Source organism: Wyeomyia smithii, chromosome 1 (genome assembly GCF_029784165.1).
Source record: "Wyeomyia smithii strain HCP4-BCI-WySm-NY-G18 chromosome 1, ASM2978416v1, whole genome shotgun sequence".
NCBI classification, from domain to species: Eukaryota; Metazoa; Arthropoda; class Insecta; order Diptera; family Culicidae; genus Wyeomyia; species Wyeomyia smithii.
Window position 1 is genome coordinate 182,015,788 of NC_073694.1, and position 26,087 is coordinate 182,041,874.

At 39.3% G+C, this 26,087-nt stretch overlaps 2 protein-coding genes and 1 long non-coding RNA gene across 5 annotated transcripts in view; 2 read left to right on the plus strand and 1 right to left on the minus strand.

Moving 5' to 3' along the window:
- Positions 1-467: 467 nt before the first annotated feature.
- On the minus strand, positions 468-4,150 carry LOC129717867 (uncharacterized). 2 transcript variants are annotated; one of them, XM_055668098.1, is made up of 6 exons: positions 4,017-4,150; positions 3,693-3,947; positions 2,187-3,634; positions 1,919-2,123; positions 1,675-1,847; positions 468-1,617 (listed from the first exon to the last, which is right to left on the minus strand). In XM_055668098.1, coding segments are annotated over exons 1-6 (3,048 nt in total). In that variant the 5' UTR covers positions 4,018-4,150; the 3' UTR covers positions 468-651. The 2 variants fall into 2 exon arrangements, with proteins under 2 accessions (XP_055524073.1, XP_055524076.1); XM_055668101.1 differs by having other exon boundaries at positions 3,693-4,136.
- Positions 4,151-5,879: 1,729 nt separating this feature from the next.
- LOC129734089 (uncharacterized) lies at positions 5,880-8,411 on the plus strand. The gene is made up of 3 exons (XR_008729777.1): positions 5,880-7,048; positions 7,107-7,997; positions 8,058-8,411. It is a non-coding gene; the product is annotated as an uncharacterized LOC129734089 (long non-coding RNA).
- Positions 8,412-12,149: 3,738 nt separating this feature from the next.
- Positions 12,150-26,087, plus strand: part of LOC129728068 (uncharacterized) — a 46,792-nt gene continuing 32,854 nt past the window's right edge. Inside the window, exons 1-2 of one of the 2 annotated variants that reach the window (XM_055686454.1) lie at positions 12,150-12,620; positions 13,440-13,530. In XM_055686454.1, the coding sequence (XP_055542429.1) occupies positions 12,604-12,620; positions 13,440-13,530 (108 nt within the window). In that variant the 5' untranslated portion in view covers positions 12,150-12,603. Of the gene's footprint in view, positions 12,621-12,654; positions 13,531-26,087 lie in introns of those variants that run through there. The other variant, XM_055686448.1, reaches the window with a different exon arrangement.

Here is a 26,087-nt window from a genome sequence, read left to right on the forward strand (position 1 = left end):
GAGTCGACGTGCTTTAGCTCGTTGATCAATCGTATGGCTTCTTCTTCTTAGAAGTCATCCACGTTGTGGTTTTTCGTATACAGTAAGGTCGCTTTTTACGCGGTTTTTTTTACGCGGGTTGCTTTCCTCCATTACTTTAAAAACGGTACGAGATATCGACCTCATTTCAATCACGTTTTCCGTTTTAGACCACGCGTGATCATATATCAGTTTTCAAAAAAATTCACAACTTTTGGTGTAAATACTCAAAACTTAAAATATTGAATTTTGGTCTCTAGATTGGCCACTATCATATTCAAACGAGGTTTTAACGTTTTAGGACGGTTTTCTTTGTTATATTTGCAACTATAAAAAGTCGTTTTCTACGCGGGCCCATACAAATTTGGAACGCATCCCCCGCGTAAAAAACGACCTTAGTGTACCTCAGTTAATCATTGAATTTCGAATTCAAACTGCATAACAAAAAGTTAGTTACGATACAAAACTGTTATTTATTCATTTTATAAACTACAATAGCAATTGTGACTAATTCGAAAACGGTGTACGACTTTTGAGCTCGCTAGCTATTACTATATGAAAAAAAAATACAGCAAGGATGCTGAGCATTTATCAACAATAGATAAAACGTTATTCGCACTACCCCGTCCGCGCTCAGTAGCAGTCTGCATCGTTAACGTCTGCCGCGTAGTATGAGAACAAAACATCATCCAGCAACGAGGAGAAACTTTCCGTCTGATGCATCCACTGCTCCCGGCTGGCGATCAGTGCATCAAAATCAATCTGCAGCACTCGAGCGATGAAATCGTCCGCCGTCACTTCGGCGTATTTTTTGAACAGGTCCTCGTGCACCTTGCTCGACTCGCAGTTGCACGAATTGCCCGCCGATGACGATGATACGGTAGGAGCGACCTTCAGCCTTTTTTGGTAGTTGATCGATAGGAGGTTGACATCGTCTAGATTCACGATCGAATCGATGATTTCGTCTGAATTTATCAGACAAGGTACATTGCCACTGCTGTAGTCCGCATCGTTTCGCTGGGTGGCAGGGAGAGGCACTGGTTTTTTGTTGGGGTACTCGGAATAGTTGGTATCGAATACTGGCATCGGTCCCCGCTCGCCAGTGGCAGGATCCACTTGATTTCTGCATTCTTCAATATAGTTGTACTTGTTCAGGTAGGACATCAATCGCTGAATGATTTTCACCGCTTCCTTAACTACCTCCATGTCACAGTGATCCTCAAGGCACCCCAAAAATACCCCAAGGCAGCCTCTCAGCGCAAGTTCATTGAGAACTTTTCGTAACCGTAGCAGTATTTCCTTATCAGTTAGGTTGATGATTTTTTTGTGCTCCTTCGAAAAAGTTACTGCGGGAAACATTCCATCTATCATTCCTTGATGCTGAAACTGGCGGCACATTACCACCTGCCAGAACTGAAGTGCGTTTTTCTGCACCTCCCAGTACAAGTCGTTAACGGCCGAAAATGCCAAAACCGAAAATACGCTGTCCAAACACTGAGAGTGTATTTTATGATTGGAGTAGATTTCCCGGACGGTGTTGACTGCTTCACGGCGCACTATTCCTTCGCTTTCGGTGTCGAACAACGTTATCAGATGATTCTAGAAAACAATAACGGTTAGCGCATAATTCTTGAGAGTCCCACAAAGAATACCTACCATTAAATTTAGCTTGCTCAGCGAGTGCTCCCAGAGTAATCGTATACGAACCATAAGCGAAAGACACCGTAAGGCCGACGCTCTAGCGTACGGTTCGGTATCATTTTTAGCTGCCGCCTCAACCACCGGAATTATGTCGCAGTCGAGAATGAGCTTCTGAAAGGAGGGAAACTCTACACAGGAGACAAACAAAACAACGATTAATTTTATCACCAAACTAGCAACAAAATCAATATTATCTTACTGATTTCGGAAATTTCAACGATCGATGCCAGCAGCTCCAGGGCCGAATCTCGAACTTCCCAGCTGCTATCATGCAGACGTTTGTAAATAACACTACCAACAAATTGCAGCCCGGATCCCTGTAAGTTATCCATCAGCAGAGCTAAATTCGGTGCCAAAAAGTACTCGATCGAAAGCTGGGTCAACTTAAGGGCAAGAATCACATGCTGTGGAATGAGGAAAACACTGAATTAAATCCCGTTTTTTAGTCACCCGCAGAACGAACCTACCTTTACTGGCAGGTTGGGATTGCTCAGTAAATTAAGCATAAAATTAACCACCGTCATCGATTCAAGGCACTCCGTCCAGGTGAATTTGTAGTTTCGGATAAGCGAGTACATCCCGTTAATAATGGCCGCCAGCAGATTCGGCTTAGACAGGACCACGTCCGTTTTAGAGCAACCGTTTTGAGTCTCCAGATAGCACATATCCGGAAGAAATTCCTTCAGCACATAGACAAACGCTTGAAATGCAATAATGGCACGTTGTCTCGGGAGCGTCGACATCGTAGAGATCCCCTGAATCGACTTGATAGCCAACTGTTTGGCAGTATCCGGTCCTCTAGCTTCGAACACGTCTCTGCAGGCGTAAACCAAACGGATTGTATACTCACAGGAAATGTCGTACAGTGAACTGCAAAATTTCTCGATGTAGTCCGGAACATCTTTGAGAACAAAACTTTTCAGCACATAAACCACAGGAAATAGCTGAAGCAGCAAAATCTGGTCTCCAAACTTGATATGCTGATTTTTCAGCACAACCTCTTCCGGAGCGCGGTCAGCTAGAAGACGCCACGAGTGATGGTGCATCTGAGCCATAAGCATTACGTTGTGCACATTACCCCGACGGATTGAGAAATTCATATAGTTTAGAAAGTTGATCGTGTACTTTTCGAATGGTAGCGGGGTAGTCAGAATATCACTCTCTGGAATATCCATGCAGCAGAGGCGCGTACAGTTGGCCAGTATGTGGGCCTCCCAGACTTTGGTTAGAAAGTTGTGATCTAGAATAGAGTCCGCGTAAGTCCATAGTTTCCTCTCGAAATGACAAGTGATCAGTATATAATAGGCTGCACGTGATGTTGTGCCACTCTCCAGCATACTGCGAAAAATTGTACACATCAAACTCAGCATCGATGCCAGCACGCGCTGCGCCTTTTCATCGTTAACCAAAACAGCATTTTCTTGGTCCGGACATTTCCAAACATCTTCCAGTAGCGGCGATAGAATGGTACGAACTATTTCGAGAACCAAATCATAATCACCAACTTTTCCGAACTTTTCCATTACAACATATATAAAATGTGAGGTTTCTTTAGTGATGTAAATAGTCTGCAGCTGACCATTATAGTAATCCAGACATATCCTCCATGAGGCGGAATTTTTAATCCAATTCAAACCAGCAGCATGTTGGGAAATTGCTTTTAAGACCTTTACGTGGGCAAGCTTTATCGATGCGTGCTGAAGCTTAGGCTTTTTACGAATACAATCCTGGAAGCGGTCTAGCAGTTGTACCTGTTGTAACGCTCTGAAGTTGGCCTCCTCCACTGCAATCAAGGCCAAAACTTGCAGGGTGAAGGCTGCAACATCCGCCGAAGGAATGGTATCGCTTTCCCATTGTCCCAGAGCGTCTTCTAACCATCGCAAAACGACAGGAGATTTCACCAACTTTTTGTGCTCTGCAAACCAACAATTTGTCTTGATTAAAATGTACCTCAATAACGGTATATTATTAACCTTGATTGTATTTCCCCGACAGGTGTGAGATTGTCATTTCCAAATAGACATCATTGTTGATTTTGAAATTTCGATTCAGCAACGCCTTCAAAACATTAAGGAATTTATCCTCACAGTCCACATCGTTACAGTCCTTTGCCTCATTAGCCACAGTGGACTTCAAGGTCACGGGCTGCCTGCAGTGATTAGATTGCGCTGTTGCCTCAAAGCACGACATTGTGAAAATCGTGACATTCACTTTGCGCACATTTTCCACTACAAGAACGAAGGCACTCTGTTTAGATAAGACAAATATTTACCCAAAGACGGCAGGAGAAAACTAACTAGAAATCTTTACGGCAACTCAATCAAACGAAACGCGGATGAGCACGAACTGCTGGAAGTGGCGAAATTAAAACTCGGACAATTCTCGTTTGACAGTCCACTGATAAATAGCAGCGGCAGCGTTTGTTGTGCACACAACTTCATATGTGTGCGTCGAGATTGCACGCGATGAAGAAAAAAAACATAAACATAAAGACAGTGATGGCACTTTAATTTCGAGGGAATCTGAAAAAAGTACGTTCTGAGGCTGTGGTAAATTTTGCAACAATGAAATATTTTTGATGATTTTTAAATACTTTTCATTGAAAATTCTGTTTTAATGTTTTTTTTTCAACAGATAAATCAACTGCTGGTTCGAGGAGCGGAGTATAACATATAATCAGGACAATCTAATTGAAAACAGGTGTTCAATAAAGGACTGATTATCGTCAGAATTCGCCCTGGCGGAAGTAAATCATCTTCTTCACACGCATTGAACTGACCGTATGTGAATTTTAGGGAAAACAGGTTTTAGTTAAAAAAAACCTGATTCTTCTTATACGAATCGATAAACGACCTTCCAGTAGGCATTACGTAATTTGTCTTAGATCTCTTCGAGTTTTCTTTAATTTTAAAATTGAAAAATTATATTTGTCTTAAATTTTCACTAACTGGCCAGTAGTGCACAGAGTGACATTGCTGTTGCTGGCTTTTGGGGAATATAACCTATTGACACTATATATAGACCTGCGTAGTGAATGACAGCAGCACTGGAATCGCTGGTTTTTTATATTCTTGTTATTTGTTTGATACAAATTTTTCGTTATGTTCATTTTGGCTCGCACGTTTGACAGTTATTTTGGCTCGCTGCGATTCAGTCCGCAGGTCTATATATAGTGTTTATGATATAACCCTGATAGTAAGCAAAGTGACATTTCTGCTGCTGGCTTTTGGAAAATATAACCCTGGTTTACGTATCATGACAGGGATGCCAAATATGAAGACATGTCTTAATATTGTAAACATTTGAGCGCGTGTGAATAAGTGGAAGCCTATCAGTCGGTTGATTAACCGCACTCGATTTAATGTGTCACTGGAAGTTTTGTAAACTTTCAACGGGAACCGTGTTTACAGATTTCTTATGTATAAAGACATTGTTTTGTAGAGTGTGAAGATGTTTGAAAAATGACCTGACCTCCCTGTGTCATGATTTCTTGACGGTAGGGTATGTTCGGTATGTCTTAAAACCACTTACAGTTGTTAAAATTCGAAATCGCTTTTTTCAATAGTTTTGCTGTTTAAATTAAGAAAAGTCAGTAAAATATGTATTCCTTTTGACATTTCTTATCAAAAGAAAAAATAATATAAATACCCCTAAAACACCCTATTACCAAAATGGTTGCTATAACGTTCACCCTTGAAGAAATTTCTATCCTCTGCACTCATAAAATAAACAAATTGAAGGTGGCAGCACCGTAACTCCGTCAGAGCGAATAAATGACTGAAGTTAAGTGGGGCAGAAGATATATAAAGATGCAAGGCAGTGAGTAAATTTGAGTTTTTCTGATTTTTTCTGAAAAAAAAACCCTAGAAAAAAACGGCAAAGTAGAAAGCAAATCTGAGTACCTCTTGTGTCTTTGAACATCCATCCTCAAAGCCCAAACACAATGGATACGTTTGCGTTGCGTTGACGTTAATTTGACAGAAAATGTATAGACCTTTTTACGTACGAATGTGTTAGTGCAACTAGTTGAGGGAAATATTTACAAAATAGCTGTTTTGTTTGCAATGCTATGCTTCTAGCAGCTGGACAAATATTCAGTTGAACACCCATTATATGTTTTAAACTTGTTTCTGAATAATTTTTTTCATTCGTGATCAGAAATCGGAAGAAGCTGTTGAACACATGGTTGATATTTGTTGACACTCTTGAGTGAAATTCAAAAAAAGCATCCATAAACGTTATTTTTTTACAATCCTGTCAGAGTTCTCCCTTCCCGCTTTTTGCATGGAAGTGAACTGTCAAAACACCTCATCATATTTCATGTGACGAAAGCAAGACAACAAAATCAGTTTATCAGTTAACGAAGATTGTCAAGGCATCGGTCAGTGTCAGTGAAAAAGTGTTTCGGTGAGGTTCATTTCGGTTGAGTGGACTGTTTGTTTTTCTTTTTCGCTTTGAAGTGAAGACCATTTGGTTGGATTTGTCGTCAAATTTTATTCCGTAACCGTGAACGATGCGCGCGATCTATTTCATATGAGTATAACAGCACGTTACTAGGACGAAAATCTAGTGTATCTGAAAGAGCGCTGCGATCATTGGAAGTGAAAATTGAAAATGATTGGCTGTAATTTTCGAAGAATTTTGCTGAGGAAAATGACTTTTATCAGCACTGGTTGAACATAATCGACAAAAAATGGCAAAAAAAGATAAAAGTCAAAGCAACGAGATGCGATGATTATCAGTTTGGAAGAAACAAATGCTTCACACTGGTTTACACGTTTACTAGTATGCGTAGGTGAAAAGTCACTTATCTCTATGGGCTAGCTGTCAAATTGCCGCAAACGCAGCCGCAACATACTCTGAAACAAATGTTGTAGTAACAATAAACATAAAACTGTTGTCATAACTACTATTATTCAAAATTGTCATTATAAAACATAATTATGTTACAAATACAGTAAATACAATTGAAATTACTATGTCCGCCGCGATTTTGTCGTTGTGTTCTTCACAACTTTTTGTATTAAAAATGACAACTTTTCTGCAGTGGAACTTACTGTATCATGCATTCTAATCAAACATATTTTTGTCAGTGTAACCGATTGCATAGTAAAAATGAGCACATATCAATGATAATTTGGCCCACAGTTTTTCTGACAGCTAAGAAGACCGGTAACGGACGGTAACCGAAATCATTTGTGTTTTCCAAGTTAACCGATGCGGTTTTTGTTTTGTTGCGTCACTTCGTTATTTTCAATAATGTGCGAAGGTGAGAATAAAGTGAAAATAATAATTGACGATATTTCGGCGTATCCTTTATTGATTAATGGTAACTCTCAAATTATGTATTTTGAACGAATACATCCAAACATATTTTCAATTTTCAGAGCATAATGAAATTCGTGAGTTTCGCGATCTCTTCGGGAATGAATGGAAAATTCAATCCTAATCGGTAAGTTCCTGGTTACTCTTCATGTACTTCTCTGTTTGTTTTATAGTTTGGCTGCTGACTGGAGCACAAATCTAATAAGCGAACAGCTGCCATCCTTCTCCAAAAACAACGTTAATTCTGCCAACTTTAAACGATCGATGGTTTCCGGTACGTTTACCGTGAAAGTAAACGGTTTTTTTTTTATTTAAGACATGATGTAACATCGATGAAGCTGAGTTGCAAGAAATTATTTCTGTAGCGAAGTGGATGAGAAAGCGAAAATTACAAAAATGGCCTGAAACTATTCCCGGAGGACGCTGAAGGACAGAAAGAAAATATTTTTCTGATCGGTCTATAAATTTTTCATTATCAATATCGGTTACCCAAAACATTCATGATTACATACTAGAGACGAATGAAAAGGAAGGATTGTCCGAAACTACTATGATAAACATTGAAGATTGGACTCGCAGCACAGTAAATTTTTGACGCACATCATAGTGGATTATTATATTGCTAACGAATGCTACATCTCACTTGTCGATATGATCAAATTTGTGCAGTACATCGCTGATCGGTTTTCTCCAAAACTAGTCGTAAAAAGCTCAACAAGTTAACTTCTTAACATAATCATTACCTCGTTATAACCCTTGAGAATGCAAGATAGGAAAAAAGCATTCCTCTGGACTTCTATATGATCACTTCCACAAAAAACACTCTCTGTTGGAAAGACAATCATTTCAACGAACTGATACCGATTATTGGAAAGTTCTGTCACATTTATTTATGTTGAATAAATATACCGGCTGAATCACCAAGACTGTCCGACGAAAATGGATACCTTTTGGTAAGCTGCTTTATAGAATAAAGTATAATAAGCCATATTAATTTTTCTCTGAGTTTTTAGATTGACGTGAATATTGATGCTATTCATGGAAAACTACATAAAGTTATCTTCGACACATGGAAAGGATTTATTCAACAATTCCAATTTCAGCAATCCCTGTTGAACCATCTAGAGGAAACATTTATTGCTTGAGGTAGAACAATACAAGAATCCCATTCTCTATAAACATCTGATCAATTTAAGGCCCCTCGATTTACCTTATTGCGCATTATTAAATTTAAAGAGTAAGTTACTATATACGAACTAGGTCAAGTTTTGACAAAGTCTAATTGTCTACTCGCTTGTTAGTAATGGCAGATAGCAGAATATTCAAGTCATTTCGTATCATTTAGAGTAAAAGAAGAACAGCAAATGTTTCATATAATTAATATTGATCAGTTCGATGAACCTTCAATTTATATTTATAATATGCATGAAAATAACTGTTTATTTTCGATTGAAGAAAAAGTTCAAATAAACATTGTATGTATCATACTTATGTAAATGAATAAAATGTATTGGAATCGAACGTTTAATACTAAAATAAAAAAGAAAATGAGAAACAGTTAATTTAACTGCGATGTGCTCAACCATATCATTCTCAATGTTTTTGAAAATACCATACCACACAGTTGGTTTAACTGCTAAATGTGTTAAATTCAAGCGCGAATCATGGTTGAAATACACCTGGTATAATTATCGAAAGTACTATGAAACATGGTATTTATTACTACTAAACCTTGATGTGGATCTTAAAGTAAAAGCAACGACTTTCCTCTTGAAACAAATATTAGTTGTAGTCTGCACAAATCAATTGGTGTTAGGTGTTAGGTTAGGTATCAACCCTACAATATAGTATTTCTGACTGCAGAACTGTTTTCAGTGTACTCATCGTGTTTAGATCTAAACTTTATTCCCACCGCAACACACATCTTGCCCGAGGGGCACGACAGCTTTCATTTGAGTGACTCTTTTACTTGGGAGTTACTCTAATTTTTACTCAATATCACTCCTAAATTATCAAATGATTTTCATCTTTGATTACTCTCAGAACAAGAAACATATATGAACGGTTGAACCGAGCAACATTCATGTGTTGGACGTTTGACGTTTTGAATAAGGTGGGTCAACTTGGTGAGAATAAACGGAATAAACCAACATGTTTAATGAATAGTATGTACATCTGGTAAATAATTTTTCGTTCAAAGTCGTTTCAAGATCCCAGTTGAAGCCGATAAATTCCGGTTTCATCTGTCAAGGTAATATGTATATTGAATATTGAATTCATTGAGAAATTTATTTAATTGTACAGGGATCACGCATTTCTTTGGATTTTGTTTTTCAAATCCGATGCCATGTGAATTTACTGAAACAAAGCATATTGTGAATGATAAGCCAAGATATATATTGCGGTGGGAAATGAGTTTGGATGGATATTCAGAGACACGAGAATTACTCACATTTGCTCTTTATTTTTCAGGTTTTCTCAGGAAAGCTCAAATTTATTCACTGTCTTGCCCTCGATTTTTCCGTATAAAATTCTTGACGTTCCCATCATTTGAGGAGACAAAATTAAGAGACTGAGAAAATAAGAGCTGGATAAATTTGGATAATTTGTTATCAATCTTGAAGATTGAACATTAAATCTAGCTATCTGGAGACATGTGCAAAAATCTGTGTAATCCAGACAAATCTGTATACCAGCGGCAATACTGACTAATAGATGAAACATTTAATATCTACGTGGAATACACTTGCATCACAGTCACAGCACAAAATCAAGTGTTCTACATTTCCAAAATGCGTAACAATACCATGGATAAAATAATTGGGTTCGTTTATTGGTTGGTTCAATTATCTGCTAATCGACAAAATTGTTTGTTGGGCAGCTGTCATTTTATTGTATAGGTAGTAGGATGTCCCAAAAAAAAATCGATGTTACAAAAGTCAAGGTGCTCAACCCTAAATTGAAATATTATGTTATGCACAGTACAGTAGTTTCTGTTGAACAGTTCGACTTTCTAAAAAACTGTTTTCAGGTTGCCCAAACGTGATTTATAATAAATGACTTTTTCAACCTACAAAACCACTCTTTTGCATTCTTCGTAATTCTGTTCAATTCCCACATTCTCCCACATATTTTTTTTGAATTTTTATAGGGTTATCTTTGAATATTTTACATGGTTTGGTTAATCATCACCTTTATAGAGAATTTCTTTATTCCACTGTGTGCGGGAAAAACTGCCGAGGAATAATGAAACGTCATCGCCATTCAAGACGCAAGTAAGAAAGAGATGCCAGATAATTGTTTACGAACTTAGCACGTGCGGTGGTGGGTTGAAGCGGACAAATTTTACAGTGCGCTTTGGGCAGCACGGCAGGTAAAACTGGGTCAAAATCGAGCGAATAAAGAAGGGTTTTGACAGCAGTTAGTGTGCTTCCAGGTCAAAACGAGTTGCGCTGGTGGAATGAAGAAATTCGCTATTAAGGGGGGGGGGGTATTTTGTAGGGTTATCTTTGAATATTTTACATGGTTTGGTTAATCATCACATTTATGGAGAATTTCTTTATTCCACTGTGTGCGGGCAAAACTGCCGAGGAATAATAAAACGTCATCGCCATTCAAGACGCAGGTAAGAAAGAGATGCCAGATAATTGTTTACGAACTTAGCACGTGCGGTGGTGGGTTGAAGCTGACAAATTTTACAGTGCGCTTTGGGCAGCACGGCAGGTCAAAACTGGGTCAACTGGTTTTGACAGCAGTTAGTGTGCTTCCAGGTCAAAACGAGTTGCGCTGGTGGAATAAAGAAATTCGCTATTAAGGCCCAAATACACACACGGCGCAATGGCACCTTCTCCATACAAAATAGAAGGCGTGTTCGCTATCCCGCCTTCCATTTTGTATGGAGAAGGCGTCAATACGCCGTGTGTGTATTTGGGCCTTTAGTTACTCACTAGACTCACAGAGTTCATTAGACATCACAAAAAAAGTGAATTTTTTCCATAATTTTCAGAAAAAAAACCTTCAAAACACATACAAAAAAAGTTCAGTAAGAAACTAAAATTTTTACTGGAAAGCGGGATTCATGACGAAAATTTACATAAAAAAGATCCTCTATATCAAATTGGGTGGCTGAGATATTGCCATTTTTATATATGATGGAAAACTAAGCATTTTTACGAATATGTCAAATAACTTTTTTATTTTGGAGATAAAAAAAACAATGTTAAGAAAACAAATGCATTTTTGGATGGCTGATATCTTAGAACAAGGTTTAAAAATTCGGAAAAATCTGGGAAGAAAGTACAAACGAAAATTGTGTTTTTTAGTGTCTTCTTATTGAAAAATTTATGTTGCTCGTAATATTTAAGAGATAGAAACATGTTGTCTTCGGCAAAGTTTCTTGGTTTTAGATAACCTAAAATTTTGTCGAAGACACCTTGTGTCTATCACAATCTGATTGAAAATTAATTTTCTATCTCACTCACGTTAACTGTAAAAACTGCAGAAACTGCACAACGCGATTTTGCTCGGACTCTATGTACTATGCTATATTGTACATTTCACGCAATTATCCCCAGTATAAAGCATCTTCAAGCGAAATAAAATTTCGTCAATTTGCGTTTTCTACACACGTGAAAAAATGAACATTTTATTCGAGGTTTTTACTCTACTTGAAGCTTATGACAGCAACCAAAAAGTGTAACAGCTTGTCAAGCTGTATATTAATTGAAATTCGCCTAATGGCAACTATAACAAGCGATAAATCAACGAAACTATTTTTTTTTTCTTCATCTATAATTTATTCTACACGGCAAAAATACAATTTAATGTTTAACGGCGCTAATTATATCTGGTAGCTTAATTTCTAAAGTATCTTAATAACTAAAAGCAATTTTTTTATCCTCGCTACCGACCTACGAAACTATTTGTTATGCGGGACCAGAGAAAAAATAAAACCAACTATTCAAATTGGAAGTAATAAACAACGAAATCAAAGAATTAAGCCCCCTCAACTAGACGGCGCCACTGCGCGGCTTGCCAAGCACTGTCATCGTCGCGTTTCTTTTTCCATCCTTTATGGCTTTCTTCCTCCACCCATCGCTTCATTTGCTTGCACGCACGCATTTGCTGGTCGTCGGTCGACGGGTTCAAGTCTCAAGTCGTCGTCGTCGTCATCGTGTACGCGTTTTCGTCGTTTTTTCTTCCCTTTTTCCCAATCTGTGTGCTATTTTTTCACTGGAAAGAATATGGTCCGCATTTGGCGTTTCCGACGGGTTAATGGTGTTCTTTGATTAGTGTTTTTCGGGCCCATTTTGCAGACAGAGATGGAAATTTTCAACGTCGAAATGTCGCACTGGAGAAATTTGAAGCGCAGTGTGGAGTGAAAAAAAAAACGAAGAAAAGGGAAGAAAATTTTGCATTAGAGATTTTTTTCTTCTATCCAATGCGTGCTGGATGTAAGCGTGTATGTGTGTTTATTCCTGTGCCTACTACTTTGGAGCGTCTGAAGGCAGCAAAAAATAAAGTTTTCGCAGAAGCAAGTAAAAATACATAGGAAAGAAAATGTCAACATCAGAAAGGTGCGTTTACGGGAAAATCTGAAAGTTCTGAATAACATAATTATACATGGTGTTGTAAGATTTATTTGTCCCCCAGAGAAGAAAAAAAACGGTGTTGGTTGTGAAAAATAAGTGGAATCTCGATGATGCAGATGCACTAGAAGGAAACAACATTCGTGTTTCTGTCAAAATCGATACCAATTTTTTCGCAGTTTTTCCTTGCGCGGCGCACTGCTTGCTTGTTCTTCCCGGCCGGTGACTTCCTAATATCCTCCCTGTCTTCCCTTCGTAGCATTGACTACACTGGCGAATAGGGGAAACAACCGGAACACAAGGTATCATGGTGTCGGATGGTGACAATAAACGGCAAGCATCACGAATGAGAAAGGAGCCCGAAAAAGAAAATTGTAAAGTTTTTCGTCATCTGTTGTGTTCTGTTCTGGTGCGGAGGATGAACGGTTAAACGTATCCTTTTGGGTGTGACACATCGTGTCATGTGTTTCTAACCGTATTGTGTTAGAGAAGAGATAAAACAAGGGATGGCAACGCACAGGAAACGGATGCTCGCCGTCTGGGTTGAATGACTCACTTGCCAAAAGTAGTGAGATCACAGACAAGGTCACGCATTTCCAAAGCAGATGGGGGCTGGTTATGGATTTGCAACTAAAACTTCGAAGAGTCTGCCTAATTACTGAACGCTGCCGGCAGATTGTTTTCTTTAGCAGTAGAAAAACATGTGAAAAGCCATCCTTGCGTATTACCTATTAGTGAATGTGTATCTTCTTCCATCTTCTCTTCTATTTTTGCAACGATGGACTCATCTGGTACACGACAATGCAGAGTCGAATGGGTGGAAATAATCGAACCTCGCACCAAGGAGCACATGTATGCTAACTTGACAACGGGAGAATGTGTCTGGGATCCGCCGGAGGTAAGTTTTTTCCTGTGTATTCGTTTTTAAATGACGTTAAAAGTTTTACTGGCTTTATTAAACAGATCAATACATTAGGTGCTCAATTAGTCGTATCAAAGTAATCGATTGATTTAGCAGATTTGTTATAGTAAAATCAGGTTTGTCTTTTCAACTGAAACTAAGATCATTATTCGCAACAGAATGCGCAAAAAACTGCATGTAGGGGCAGCAATCTGCAACTTGTGTGCGTTATCATTTTTCCTTACTCAACTGCATATTAATTAAGCAGCAGAGTCTAGCCAATGAAAGATCGTAACGTTTCCGACGACGATCCGAGCAACTATGTTGTGTCAATTGTATGTGATAAGCCAACCAACAGTTGCTTGATAGAGTTGCGTTCCATTTTGTTTCCTCTTGCAAACCTATGAACAACAGCATATAAACAACTGGGGGGATTATCTGCTGGCATTCTATGCGGGTCGTGTTGGGCGATGCTCATTGAGATTTATTAGTCTGTGATAGGAAAGAGTACCGCTTTTGTATCTTGTTTTACGTCCTGAACAGATCTTTCTCATTCTCTTCAATGTTGCACACACAAAATAACTATCTCTAGAATACGTAGTAAAGTTTGTTTCTAGTATTGGAAGCGCTATAAAGCTACAGAACTATTGTGTACTTATGTGGTTATTCGACTATCCACGGGTTATTATCTGCTGGTTATCGCTACTGAAACTTGCCTTTAAGTTGTTACATTTGCGACCATTTGCAACTCAAAACGCTATTTTTGGAACGACTTTCTCGAATCTGCCTCCTACATTCATCATGGTTTGTATAGGTTGTGAACATTATCTGCATTTCTCCACTTTAGAATAGTAGGACATGCACGTAGTAAATTGCTTATAGCGATTTTTTTTTATTCCACGGAGTCAGTGGAAATCTACGCAGGAATAAAGAAGCGATATTGCGATTTATGATGCAAGAAAGAGAAATTCGCTATTACTAACCCTTCGACACCCTCACGGTTAGATATGTTTGGCAACAAATTACAAACGGTGCTTTTCAGTGCCTTCCAGAAACATTGAAGTATTCAAAATCATCCATAAATTACGTAAGGGCTTTTTTTCAAATCCTCCTTCCCTCCCCTTAAATCTTAGTCAGATTGTCTTTCATGGAAGTTTTTTTTTTCAAAATTTTCGTATATTCAGCATGAAGAATAGAAAACAAAACAAATTTACAAAAGTATGTACAATATCAGTCAGCTGAAGTGGATTCGTCCCAGACTTTGACTGTTTGAATTTCAGCGAGATATTCCTCAACCGTTTTAGGTAAATAATAGTCACCTGCTTCCACGTCATCTTCATTTATCCAGAAACATCTTCAGCTCCAGTACCCTCATCACGGATTACTCACAACTCGCAACTCTTTACACTTACGAGCTGCTGCCCGAGTTGGTAGAACTTTACAAGCTTACTTGTTGTATGAAGAACTATGTATAGATTGACAATGAATTCCAGCAGCTAGAAGCATGCAACGCGCCGTGTAGTCGGGCAGATTCACCGGGTCATCCCAGGGAGTTTACGCAGATCATACCGAAAGAACTGCTTCTGTATCCGCTCTAGTTTTACGGTGTGCGCTAGCTGGTATGGTGTCCAGACCGGATCTGCATACTCAAGAATGCTCCGGACCAATGCACAGAAGAGGATTTTCAGTGAAATGAGTTTCGAATCTATCGTGACTCCTGCAACGTGTTATTTTCGATGTCATATACGTGGGTCAGAGGCAGAAAGAGACAACTTGACACTTCGCTGCATTTATTTTCATACCGTTCTCAGAGCACCACACTGCAAGTTTGTTGATGTCGTTTCGCAAGGCCAGACAGTCTAGAAGGTGACGATACCATTCTGTAAAACTTGAGATCGTCGGCGAACATTTGTTTCTGAGATTTCAGTTAGAGCCTATGTAATTCAAAAACAGGAAGAATATAAGTGGACCCAGCATGCTCCTCTGTGCGACATCAGATGTTAGGGTGAGTTCACTGGAGCACATAGAGTTTACGCAGACTGAGGCTTTGCGGTTAGTGAGAGTGGCCATCCGGTGACGTGTTCTGGGAACCCCATTTATTTCAGTTTTTCGATGGTATAGTCGTGTGGTACAACGTCAAAAGCCTTAGAGAAATCAACATAGACAGCATCGACCTGTTTTCTGTCCTCAACTTCTTTCAATAACGCGTTGGTGTAACACATCAGGTTGGTGGTTGTAGACCTTCGTTGGACAATCCCGTGTTGTTATTCCGATAAAAACGGTCGAGCAGCTCTGTATAGGACGACTTGAACAAGCGATTCGAGACGCAAATATGTCTGTGTTTTTTCTAATTTTTCAAACAGATTTAGCAAACACTGGGAATTTTCATACGGGTCAATTGTTCCATGTATCAAATCATGTCAGGTAGATGAAATATGGTATGTAAGAGTGATTTTTGGAGTTTCTAAATTATTTCAGTACAAAATCACAAAACTACGAATTTCATAAAAATTCAAATAACAAAATCGTTCTTCAATTTTTAGGCTCTACATTTTTGAAGTAAGGTCTCCTGAATCCATACGCGATGAAATATTTATTTTAGCATGCAAATATTTTGAGAAAAACGAGTTTAAATTCACTAAAGTACGTATTTTCATGGAAACCTGATTATTTCAGTCTCCCACTGTAGGTTTCAACTAAGCTTTTCAATTTTCAAGCTCTATATTTCTAGAGTAACGTCTTCTGAGTCCAAAGATGCTGAACGATTTTTTCTAGCATGTACAGATTTAGAGAAAAACGAGATTGAAATCACTAAAGTACGAGTTCTTATGAAAACTTGATTTTCTCCAAATCTATGCATGCTAGAATAAATCTTTCACCATCTTTGGATTTAGAAAACGTTACTCTAAAAATATAGAGCTTGAAAATTGGAGAGCTGAGTTGAAACCTACCGTGGGAGACTGAGAAAATCAGGTTTCCATGAAAATACGTACTTTAGTGAATTTAAACTCGGTTTTCTCAATATATTTGCATGCTACGATAAATATTTCACTTCAAAAATGTAGAGCTTAAAATTTGAAGAACGATTTTGTTATTTGAATTTTTATGAAAATACGTAGTTTTGTGAATTTGTACTGAAATAATTTAGAAACTCCAAAATTTACACTTACATACCATATTTCATCTACCTGACATGATTTGATACATGGAGCAATTGATTCGTATGAAAATTCCCAGTGTTTGCTAAATCTGTTTGAAAAATTAGAAAAAAAACAGACATATTTGCGTCTCACTAAAACGGGGAGGGGTTCAGAGGGGTGGCACCTTTACCAAAACTTAGAGCACCTATTCCCATTGAATAAAATTCCAAGTTTTCCCAAATCGGCCGTTCCAGTGCTGAGAACGAGCATTTTCAAAAAACAAGTTCCGTCCCGGGTCTTTACGGGTTAAGGTCTAGAGGTGGCGCAGAAGGTCTGAAGGTCAAATTCTAAACGAAAGCAATTTTAAAACAAAATATATGCCTATATAGGTAAACAGGTGATTTTATAACCCTTTTGGGCGTAAATTTTGTCTGTTTGCGTTAAATTCAACCGTTTTTGAGATATTCGCAATTTCAGTGTAAACTCTTGCAATCTCGGGGTATGGCGGCATCCATAAATTACGTAACGCACATAGGGGGGAGGGGGGGTATCCTAGAGCGTTACGATTTGTTACACAGGGGAGGGGGGGAGGCGAGTTCAGCGTTACGTAACAAAAATTCTCTGGAGAGACTCTCCAAAAACGAGCATTTTTATCGAGCAAATCCTTCTATAGCGTTACGTTATTTTTATGGGGGGTAGGTGTTGGCGTTACGTTTCGTTACGTATGGGGGGGTGTGGGTCCAAAAATTGGCTTTTTTGCGTTACGTAATTTATGGATGTCGCCTATGTGATTATAAGGAAATGCACAAGGTGCCATTATAAGTTAACACGTCATGTTCTCGAATATATTCTCGCAATAGACATCATTGTTCCTCCGTAAAGACTGCAAAAGAGAAAGAAAGAGAATGGAAAAAGGGAAACTAAGAAAAGTCAAATGCAATACACGCTCGTATTTAATCTTAAGAAACTAATATATTTCAAGTTTGTGACGTTCCATATTCGGACTCGATTATCCGGAACATCGAAAAAAATTTCATTCCGGATAATCACACAAAAAATACTGAAATTTTTCGATTAACGAACATAAAATAAATATTTCTTTTCTTTATTTTACTTGTATGATGCAGTGGTGTAACCAGAAGTTATATCTGAGGCGAAAAGGGGTAACATCTTGAGAAGCAAAGCTGCCATGATTTGACAGGATCTGTGCCAGGTGGAAGTCAACTTCTTCCTGGCGCCTCCCGACCCATCCGGATACCACCGGAATTAGTCGGTGCGTCCATTCCTGCTGCCATTTGATCACGTTGGTCGAAGCATTGTACGTCCTCCCTTGATATGACACTACAAAACGCACTCACAACGTATGGACGAAACCACGCTGGTAAGAAGTTTACGCTTGCTGCCATTCACCGCTGAGCTATTCGACATCGTTCGAGATAGTGCTGCAATAGCCGTTAAAGCCCTCCTGCAAGCATAGTTGACGTGACTCTTAAATGTGAGCTTATCGTCAACCATAACCTCTAAGAGCTTCAAAGATCGCTTCAAGGTAACGATGCAGTCTCCGACTCTAACCGCCGCCTGTTGCTCTGATTTGCGGTTATTCACAACTGTGATCTCCTTTTTATGGTGCGCTAACTCCAGTTTCCTGGAGTGCATCCAGTTTTCGACCTCGCGTATACATTACGCGGCCGTCAACTCGACCTCCTCGATCGGCTCGCCATAGACTTCTAGCGTTATGTCGTCTGCAAAGCCGACGATCACAACTCCTACAGGTAACTTGAGTTTCAACACCCCGTCGTACATGACATTTCACAACATCGGTCCCAGGATAGAACCTTGTGGAACTCCTGCGGTAATTGGGACGTGTTGTAAACAAGTACTCGATTCTGGAAGTAATTTTCCAGAATCTTGTACAGCGACACCAGTACATGCATGCTCCTGAGCGCAAGCGCTATGAAGTTCCAACTGGCGCTCTTGAACACATCCTTCACGTCAAGCGCGACGATTGCGCAATAGCGTTTGCCCCTTCTCTTGCGTTGGAGTGCTACCTCCGCCGTCTTGGTAACTGATAGAATAACATCCATCGTGGACATGCCCTTCCGAAAACCGAACTGATTACTTGCCAGATCGTTTACACTCTCCGTGTACCTTCCCAGTCCTTGCCCGCAGTGTCCAGCAGGCAGATAGACCTTTCGAAGCAGGCCCTATTGCTTGCCTTTATCGCACTCTTTAGTATCGATCTTGCAGAACCGAATGCTCTCTGTCATCTGTCCTCTGTTCTTCGTTTCGCGCACGTCTTGCGCGGAGGCACGCATTGCGAAAGTGTTCGAAAATCTCGGCGTCGAAATGCGATGTCTTCCACCCGCGAACGGTCGGAGTGTTAGCTCTACACGTCGCTTGCCGCCTCTCGTTGTTGTCTACACTATAACAAACCGGCTGACGGTCGCTATTAGTGTAGCCATTGTCTACCATCCAGTTCTTGATCAGTCTTGAGAACGTCACGTTGATGATCGAATCCGCACCAATCCTGCTGCATGTACATTTGTTTCCAACGTTGGCCAGATTTAGGTTGAGCTTTGTCAGTCTCCAACAAGATCTGACCCCTCTGCTTCGTAAAGCGACTTCCTCACTCAACAGCTCAACCACAAACGGCGTTAGGCCTGTTAGCTCCATGGATAACAGGTCGACCATCTTGGTGAACCTTTCGAAAAACCAACGTTGCGGAGCATAGACACTGCAGTAGAACACTCCGTTCACCTTGGCAACCACGTGCCCTTTTTCTGAGATTGAAACATTCTCCTGAACCGGGAACTTGCTCGTCGTCTATAGGGCTGCCATACTGGACCTAACCGCAACCCAGTTACCGCTTCCGGGAGAGATGCGGTAGGGGTCCGATACGATGGCGATGTCCGATAACGACTCAGTGGCCCGTAGTTTCGCAGCCAGTTTACCGGCTGGGCACCTGGGGCCTCCCATAAAGTAGTTTGCGTTCCGTTTTCCAGAACATATCATGCACTTGGCAGACTCTCCGCTGTCCTTCGCCTCAGGGCCTGCACCACCACATCGCCTACATGACTGGCTTCTATCGGGCCCCTTGCAGGTCCAGGACTTATGTCCTCCCTCGAAGCACCGGAAGCAAATGTCCGGTCGCTGTAGTATGCTCAGGAGGCATGCAGACCAGCCGACCTTCAGTTTACCTTCCTTCAGTGCCAGGTTAGCATCTGCCAACGCTAGTCGGACGGCAGCTACTCAGTTCCCCTCCGGACCTTTTCGGAGGCGGATTGACTCAGTCACACTCCCCGCTCGTTTGTTTTGGTACGTAAGCCTCGCACTTTCTAGTAGTACACAGTCAGATAGGTTTTTACGGTGGTACTGTGACCTGGAAGCGTGCGATGTGTACTTGCCGTGATCCGTCGTAAGCATTTGTAAGAAATTTTGGTACTCCCCCGCACCCGATAAACCCTTACATAATTTGTGGATGACGCCTCAAATATTCTCGTTACTATTCTGTGAAGGAAGACTTGTAGTTACACAAAATGGTGGATTATTTCGTTTGTGCGGGAGTCATTGAATCATCGACGATCATTTAATAAAATCAAATTGTTTGCCTTTCAAAATTATTTTAATAGCATAATAATTTAGTCTAGACATGCTGCAATATTCAGCACTGGTTGATATCCGCATTTGCGATAACAATTAAAAGGAGTTTTCTAATGAAAAATGCGAAAAATAGTTCTCGGAAACATTGCACTATTGAAAAATCAATTAGAAATATGACTAACCGCTAAAATGTTCCGCAGTGATCGAAACAACATTCCTTAAATCAGTCCTCCAGTCGCTTCTTTATTCTCTATTTATACCGCAGCTGGAGTAGCAAATAACGTTAATAATAATAATAACAGCATTATTATCCACGAAAGCTATTGTAAAGGTGTCTTCCGGTAGCGAGCGTTTTGAATGGAGCAAACAAAAAAGTTTATCAACTTGTTTTGTTGTTGTGCAACAGACGCAAGTAGAGTTTCGATATTTTTGCTTTGTATTGGCGTGTGATCATGCAATTCCCAAATCGATTTCGTTTATAAATGAATATTTAAGCCGGTGTTATTGTGATAATATAAAAGCTATTAGAAAATTGCTATAACTACTACGCTCTTGAAAACACAATGTGACATTGGGGTTTTCATTCGTTTGAACCAATCCAATAGGTTTGCTACGCGTAGAAATTCACTGTGCATTCATCGGCCACATTGTCGGTCGGTCGGCCGGTCGGCGCAACTGTAGAGTAGAGTGTGCAAAGTGCTGCTGAACAGACACCGCAGTGGCCAGAGGAAGTCACGCTTCCGATTCCGATCCACCGCCCCCGCACGACAATCGTGTACACGGAGGCAATCCGGCATACTCTACTCTGTTGAACGCTAGCACTTTCGTCGTGCCTCTTCCCCCTTTCTCTCTCATACCGCTCTTGGCGCTCTTGGCGCATCAGCAGTTCGCGTGTCTGGGTGGGTGCTTCAATTCATATAAAACCTCGACCGTCGCCACGGTTTTTTGTTCGCGGTTATAGTAATCGAAATTGACTGCAAAATAGTTTAATTCAATAAATAGCATTGATGCAGCGACCTTGTGAATGATATGTTTTAGTGAAAATAATTCATGACCAATAAACCAGATAAATCATTGGCATCATTAATTGTGACCTTGAAATTTAAGACAAAAATATCAACATAGTCGAAGGAACGGTATCTGTCGTCCAGGTTGAGGCTTCAGTATTTTGGAATTTGCATGGCATAACACTACCTGTGAAACTAGAGATCTCCAAAAGTTTGTTCGTAATTCACGTAGATCGGAATTTGACATTTTTCAAGGAGGAGTTGATCAAAACCTAACCTAAGCACGTATGAGCCATTGATTTGACCCCTTTGCGGTTCGATCGATCGCAACTTTCTGCGTGTAGGTAAAATGAACAGTAAACACAGATAACACAACTGATTCATAGTATAATCGGTTCAGTTGCGAACACTGATGATGACTTTCTTGATGATCTTTCTTTCGTAACATCTTAGTGCTCTCTGTGGGAAATGTAACTGTGGCTATCGCTAAAAAAAGGTTGGTTAATCTATATAATACGCATGGTGCGCTAATGAGCTGTCGATTCGCAGCGGAAATTAACCGCCTAGAGTCAATCGTTTACCCGCTGCTGTGGGATCCATGGGATGATGATTAACTTTCAGTTCAGCTCGCTTCGATGCTAGAGTACTTCCACAAGATACCATCATCATCATCATCGCACACTGTCTGGTCTGTAACAGCGCTAGATACGACATCATTTTACATCTCAATGTTGTATGGAGTTTACGCGGATAAGATGACCGAATCTCATCCCGAGTTATGCATGCACCACAATCTGCCATGAAAGTGAAAACGCAGAGCTAATACCGAAGACCGCCTGGTGCTGGTTGCTTGCTGCACATGCCAAGAGCCAAAGAAGCACTCTGGCTCGTAATCGATTGGCCACTGCAGCGAACGTTGACTAGCCCCGGAGGGAGGATTTAAAAGTGTTTCTTTCTGAGGTTTTTTCGGCAGCAGAGCAAGCAAGTACGTGTGGAGCAGCTACTTACCAAAAACGGGGTAGACAATGGTTGTTAGTTTTTCTGTTGTTGTTATCTCTTAGTTTTGTATACAGTTACCCTGCGAAAACTCATTAACACGATATATCCGCATACGAATACGAGTAGTTTCACTTGTTTTCGATTGGACCAACAAGGAGCGTATAATCGCGCCGTTTTTGGGTACTAAGCTATTGCGTGAAAAGTAGACTTTCGAAAGCGGTCAATTGTTTCGTTTGTGGCCTGTGTGGTTGTCTATTAGAATACATGCCATGTTACTTAGAGTTGTCAATGTTGTTGATTGGCATGCCATATGATTTTGTTATTAAATCCAGTCTCTCTTGAACCTTTAACGCGAGCAGACGTTCGGAGATTAGCTCATCGATATTGTTTTACTTAACAAAGGATTTAGTTTCTTTTGTTACACACTAGACTTGTGATTGCAACTGTTCAGCCACTCGATTAAAATGGAAGCAATGGCAGACCGTAGTTAAACGAGAAAAAACACTTTCATCATCGATTTTACGAATATTCCCAGACAAATTCGTGATACGGAAATAGTGTCTTTCTTAGAGGAGAAATTGTCTATGACACATGAGCAAGTGATTTCATTGCAACCGAAAAGAAATCGTATCTATATCGAAACGACCAGCTTAGAAATCGCTCAAGGTTATGTCGAGACCCATGACGCGAATCACGTGATCAACGTTGAGAACCACGAATACGAAATTCGTCTGACAATGGAAGATGGCGGAGTAAATGTAAAAGTTCGTGATATTCCGCCGCAATGGAGCAATGATGTAATTATGAACAATTTGAAGCAGTATGGACAACTATTAAGCATCAAAGACGACGAGTGGGATCTGGGTATATTAAAGGGAAAAAAGAACGGTACACGTAAGGTTAGAATGGTGATTCGAAAGCAAATTCCTTCCTATGTGAGGATAATGAATGAACTCGCTTTCATCACGTATCCAAATCAGCAGCATACCTGTAAATCATGTCAACAACCTATCCATCCAACAAAGGAGTGCTCTGAAGTCGCACAGAACAAGAATCAAATCTCGAAACGTTTGCAAACAGTTCAGGATCCATCTGAGGATCAAAGCCTGTACGAGCACCACACCTCCACCCCCTCGTCGCTGTTCCCCAATACGTACGCCAACTCAGTAATTTCAGGAAGGAGTGCGATAAATCTGAACCGTCTAAACCAGACTCATCGCGATTCAGCAGCAGCTGTAATGGTAGCACAAAAACGTGGACGAGACAGTCTTGAAACATCAAACGAGGGAGGACAAAATTTGACGCTCTTGGATGTTGTAAGGAAGATGGCTCCACCCGCCGAGATAACACTGCGCCAAGAAAAACAGGACGGGAACGATTTCGAAATGTAATATTTTTCGAATATCAGTTTTTAAAAATGACTTCTTCAATGGACAACGTTAACGATCTTCGTACATATACAATAGCAACTATCAACCTAAATGGGATATCTACAACGAATAAAATAGCTTTGAATACTTTTGTTAGATTATTAGACATTGTTGTAGTATTAATGCAAGAGGTAGAATCCAAAAGAATTGATTTATACGGATATAACATGGTTTTCAATATAGATGAAAGACGACGAGGAACGGCAATTGCGGTTAAAAGACATTTTAAAACTTCTAACACTGAGCGAAGTTTAGACGGTAGAATTTTGACAACACGATTTGAGGGACATGCGACTTTGTGTAACATATACGCCCATTCCGGGACTGTTAATTATTCCGATCGAGAAGCATTTTTCAGCAATCGTTTACCCTTTTTCATGAGATCGGCTTCTGAATATGTAATTTTTGGTGAAGACTTCAATTCTGTTATACGTGCAGAGGATTCTTCTGGAACGAGTAATTTTAGCCCATCATTGAAAAGACTAATTGATTCTTTGCAGTTAGTGGACACTTGGTTAGTTAAAAATACAGGTTTAAACAAATATAGTTACATTAGAAATCGTTCTTTCTCGCGCATAGATAGAATCTATGTAAATAAGCAGTTGAAAGATAAAATATCTGCGGCTCATTTTCAAGTTGCTGCGGTCTCTGATCATAAAGTGTATGTCATAAGATTGAATTTGCCCAGAACCCCAATAAAATATTGTCAAGGAATATGGGCTTTGAAAAATATTGCTTTAACAGACGAGAACTTGAATGACTTTGCTTATAAGTGGCAGTACTGGATTAGACAAAAAAGACATTATAATTCATGGATAAATTGGTGGGTTGAGTATGCTAAACCGAAAATAGGTTCATTTTTCAAGTATAAGATTAAAACGATACACGACACCTTTAGATTTAACATAGAATTCTTATATAGTAGTTTAAGAAATGCATACGATGATTATATGACAAATCCCAATGTTCTGACTAAGATAAATGGAATCAAAGGAAAAATGTTGAAACAACAGAGAGAATTTTCCAGTTTTTACTACAGACCAAACCCTTTGTTTAATGAGAATGAAACTATTAGTACATGTCAACTACAAGTCTCAAACACAAGAAGAAAAAATACTGCTATGGATTACATAAGAATAGGCGAAAGAATTATTGAAGATCCAGTTGAACGCGTCAATATAATAGTCCAGCATTTCGAGAAGCTATATTCCAGTACTGTAAATTTGTTTCCAAATACTGATTTTATTCCACAAAAAATAATTGGCATGCAATTACCCGAAAATATAATGTTAATGCAAGATATAACAGAGAAAGAAATAAATATAGCTATAAAACAAAGTCAATCAAAAAAATCCCCCGGATTAGATGGTTTAACACGAGATTTTTACGTTAAAGCCTGGCCAATAATAAAAACAGAATTTTCTTTTGTTCTGAACGATGCAATAAATTGTAACATTCCAAAGAAGTTTTCAGATGGTGTTATTGTACCAATCAAGAAGAAAACTACAGTTGATAGCTTGGATGGTTTTAGGCCAATTTCGCTTCTTAATTTTGATTATAAATGTTTCACGAAAATAATGAAAAATAGACTGATAAAAGTAACGCCCTTTTTAATGACAGAATATCAAAAGTGCTCGAACAAAAATAAAACAATTCTTGAGGGCTCTGTGCAATAAGAGATGAGATAACCAATTCAATTTTTAGAAAAAGACCAGCTGCTGTAATATCCTTCGATTTAGCTCAAGCCTTCGACAGAGTAGAACCAAGATACGTTTAAGATATAATATTGAAGATGGGATTGAATCCTAGATTTATAAACTTATATAAATCACTAACTGGAAATTGTTATTCAAGAATATCAATCAATGGTAATCTGTCTGACGAAATTAAAATATCTCGTTCTGTGAGACAAGGAGATCCTCTCTCAATGATTTTATTTGTGCTACAGCTAGAACCCTTTATACAAAAACTAGGATCAATATGTAACGGTCAAAATGAAATATTGACAGTATTTTCCGATGACATAACATGTATAATTGATAATGCTAGAAAATATGGCGAGATAATAGAAACATTTAAAAAATTTGAAAAAGTGTCGAGAGCACAATTAACTTGAATAAATCAGAGTATTTATCACTAGGAGTAGTATTAGAGGGCATTGAAAGAAAAGAAAATATCAGAATTCTAGGTATAGGTTTTGACAAAAATTTTAACAATTTACTCAAAACGAATTGGGAAAAAATAACAAGAAACCTGAATTTGTGTTTGATTGCGCACTCTTCAAGATCATTGAATATTGAACAGAAAATCAGTTTTGTTAACCAATTTGCTCTCTCAAAAATTTGGTATACTAGCTCAATAATAGCATTGCCGAATAA

What these genes read in the sequence shown, in the direction of transcription:
- LOC129717867 (XM_055668098.1), bottom strand. An exon ending in ATCCCAACCTGCCAGTAAAG is followed by an intron (nt 2,124 to 2,186) that starts GTAGGTTCGTTC and finishes CTCATTCCACAG; the next exon opens with CATGTGATTCTTGCCCTTAA. An exon ending in CGTTGAAATTTCCGAAATCA is followed by an intron (nt 1,848 to 1,918) that starts GTAAGATAATAT and finishes TCTCCTGTGTAG; the next exon opens with AGTTTCCCTCCTTTCAGAAG.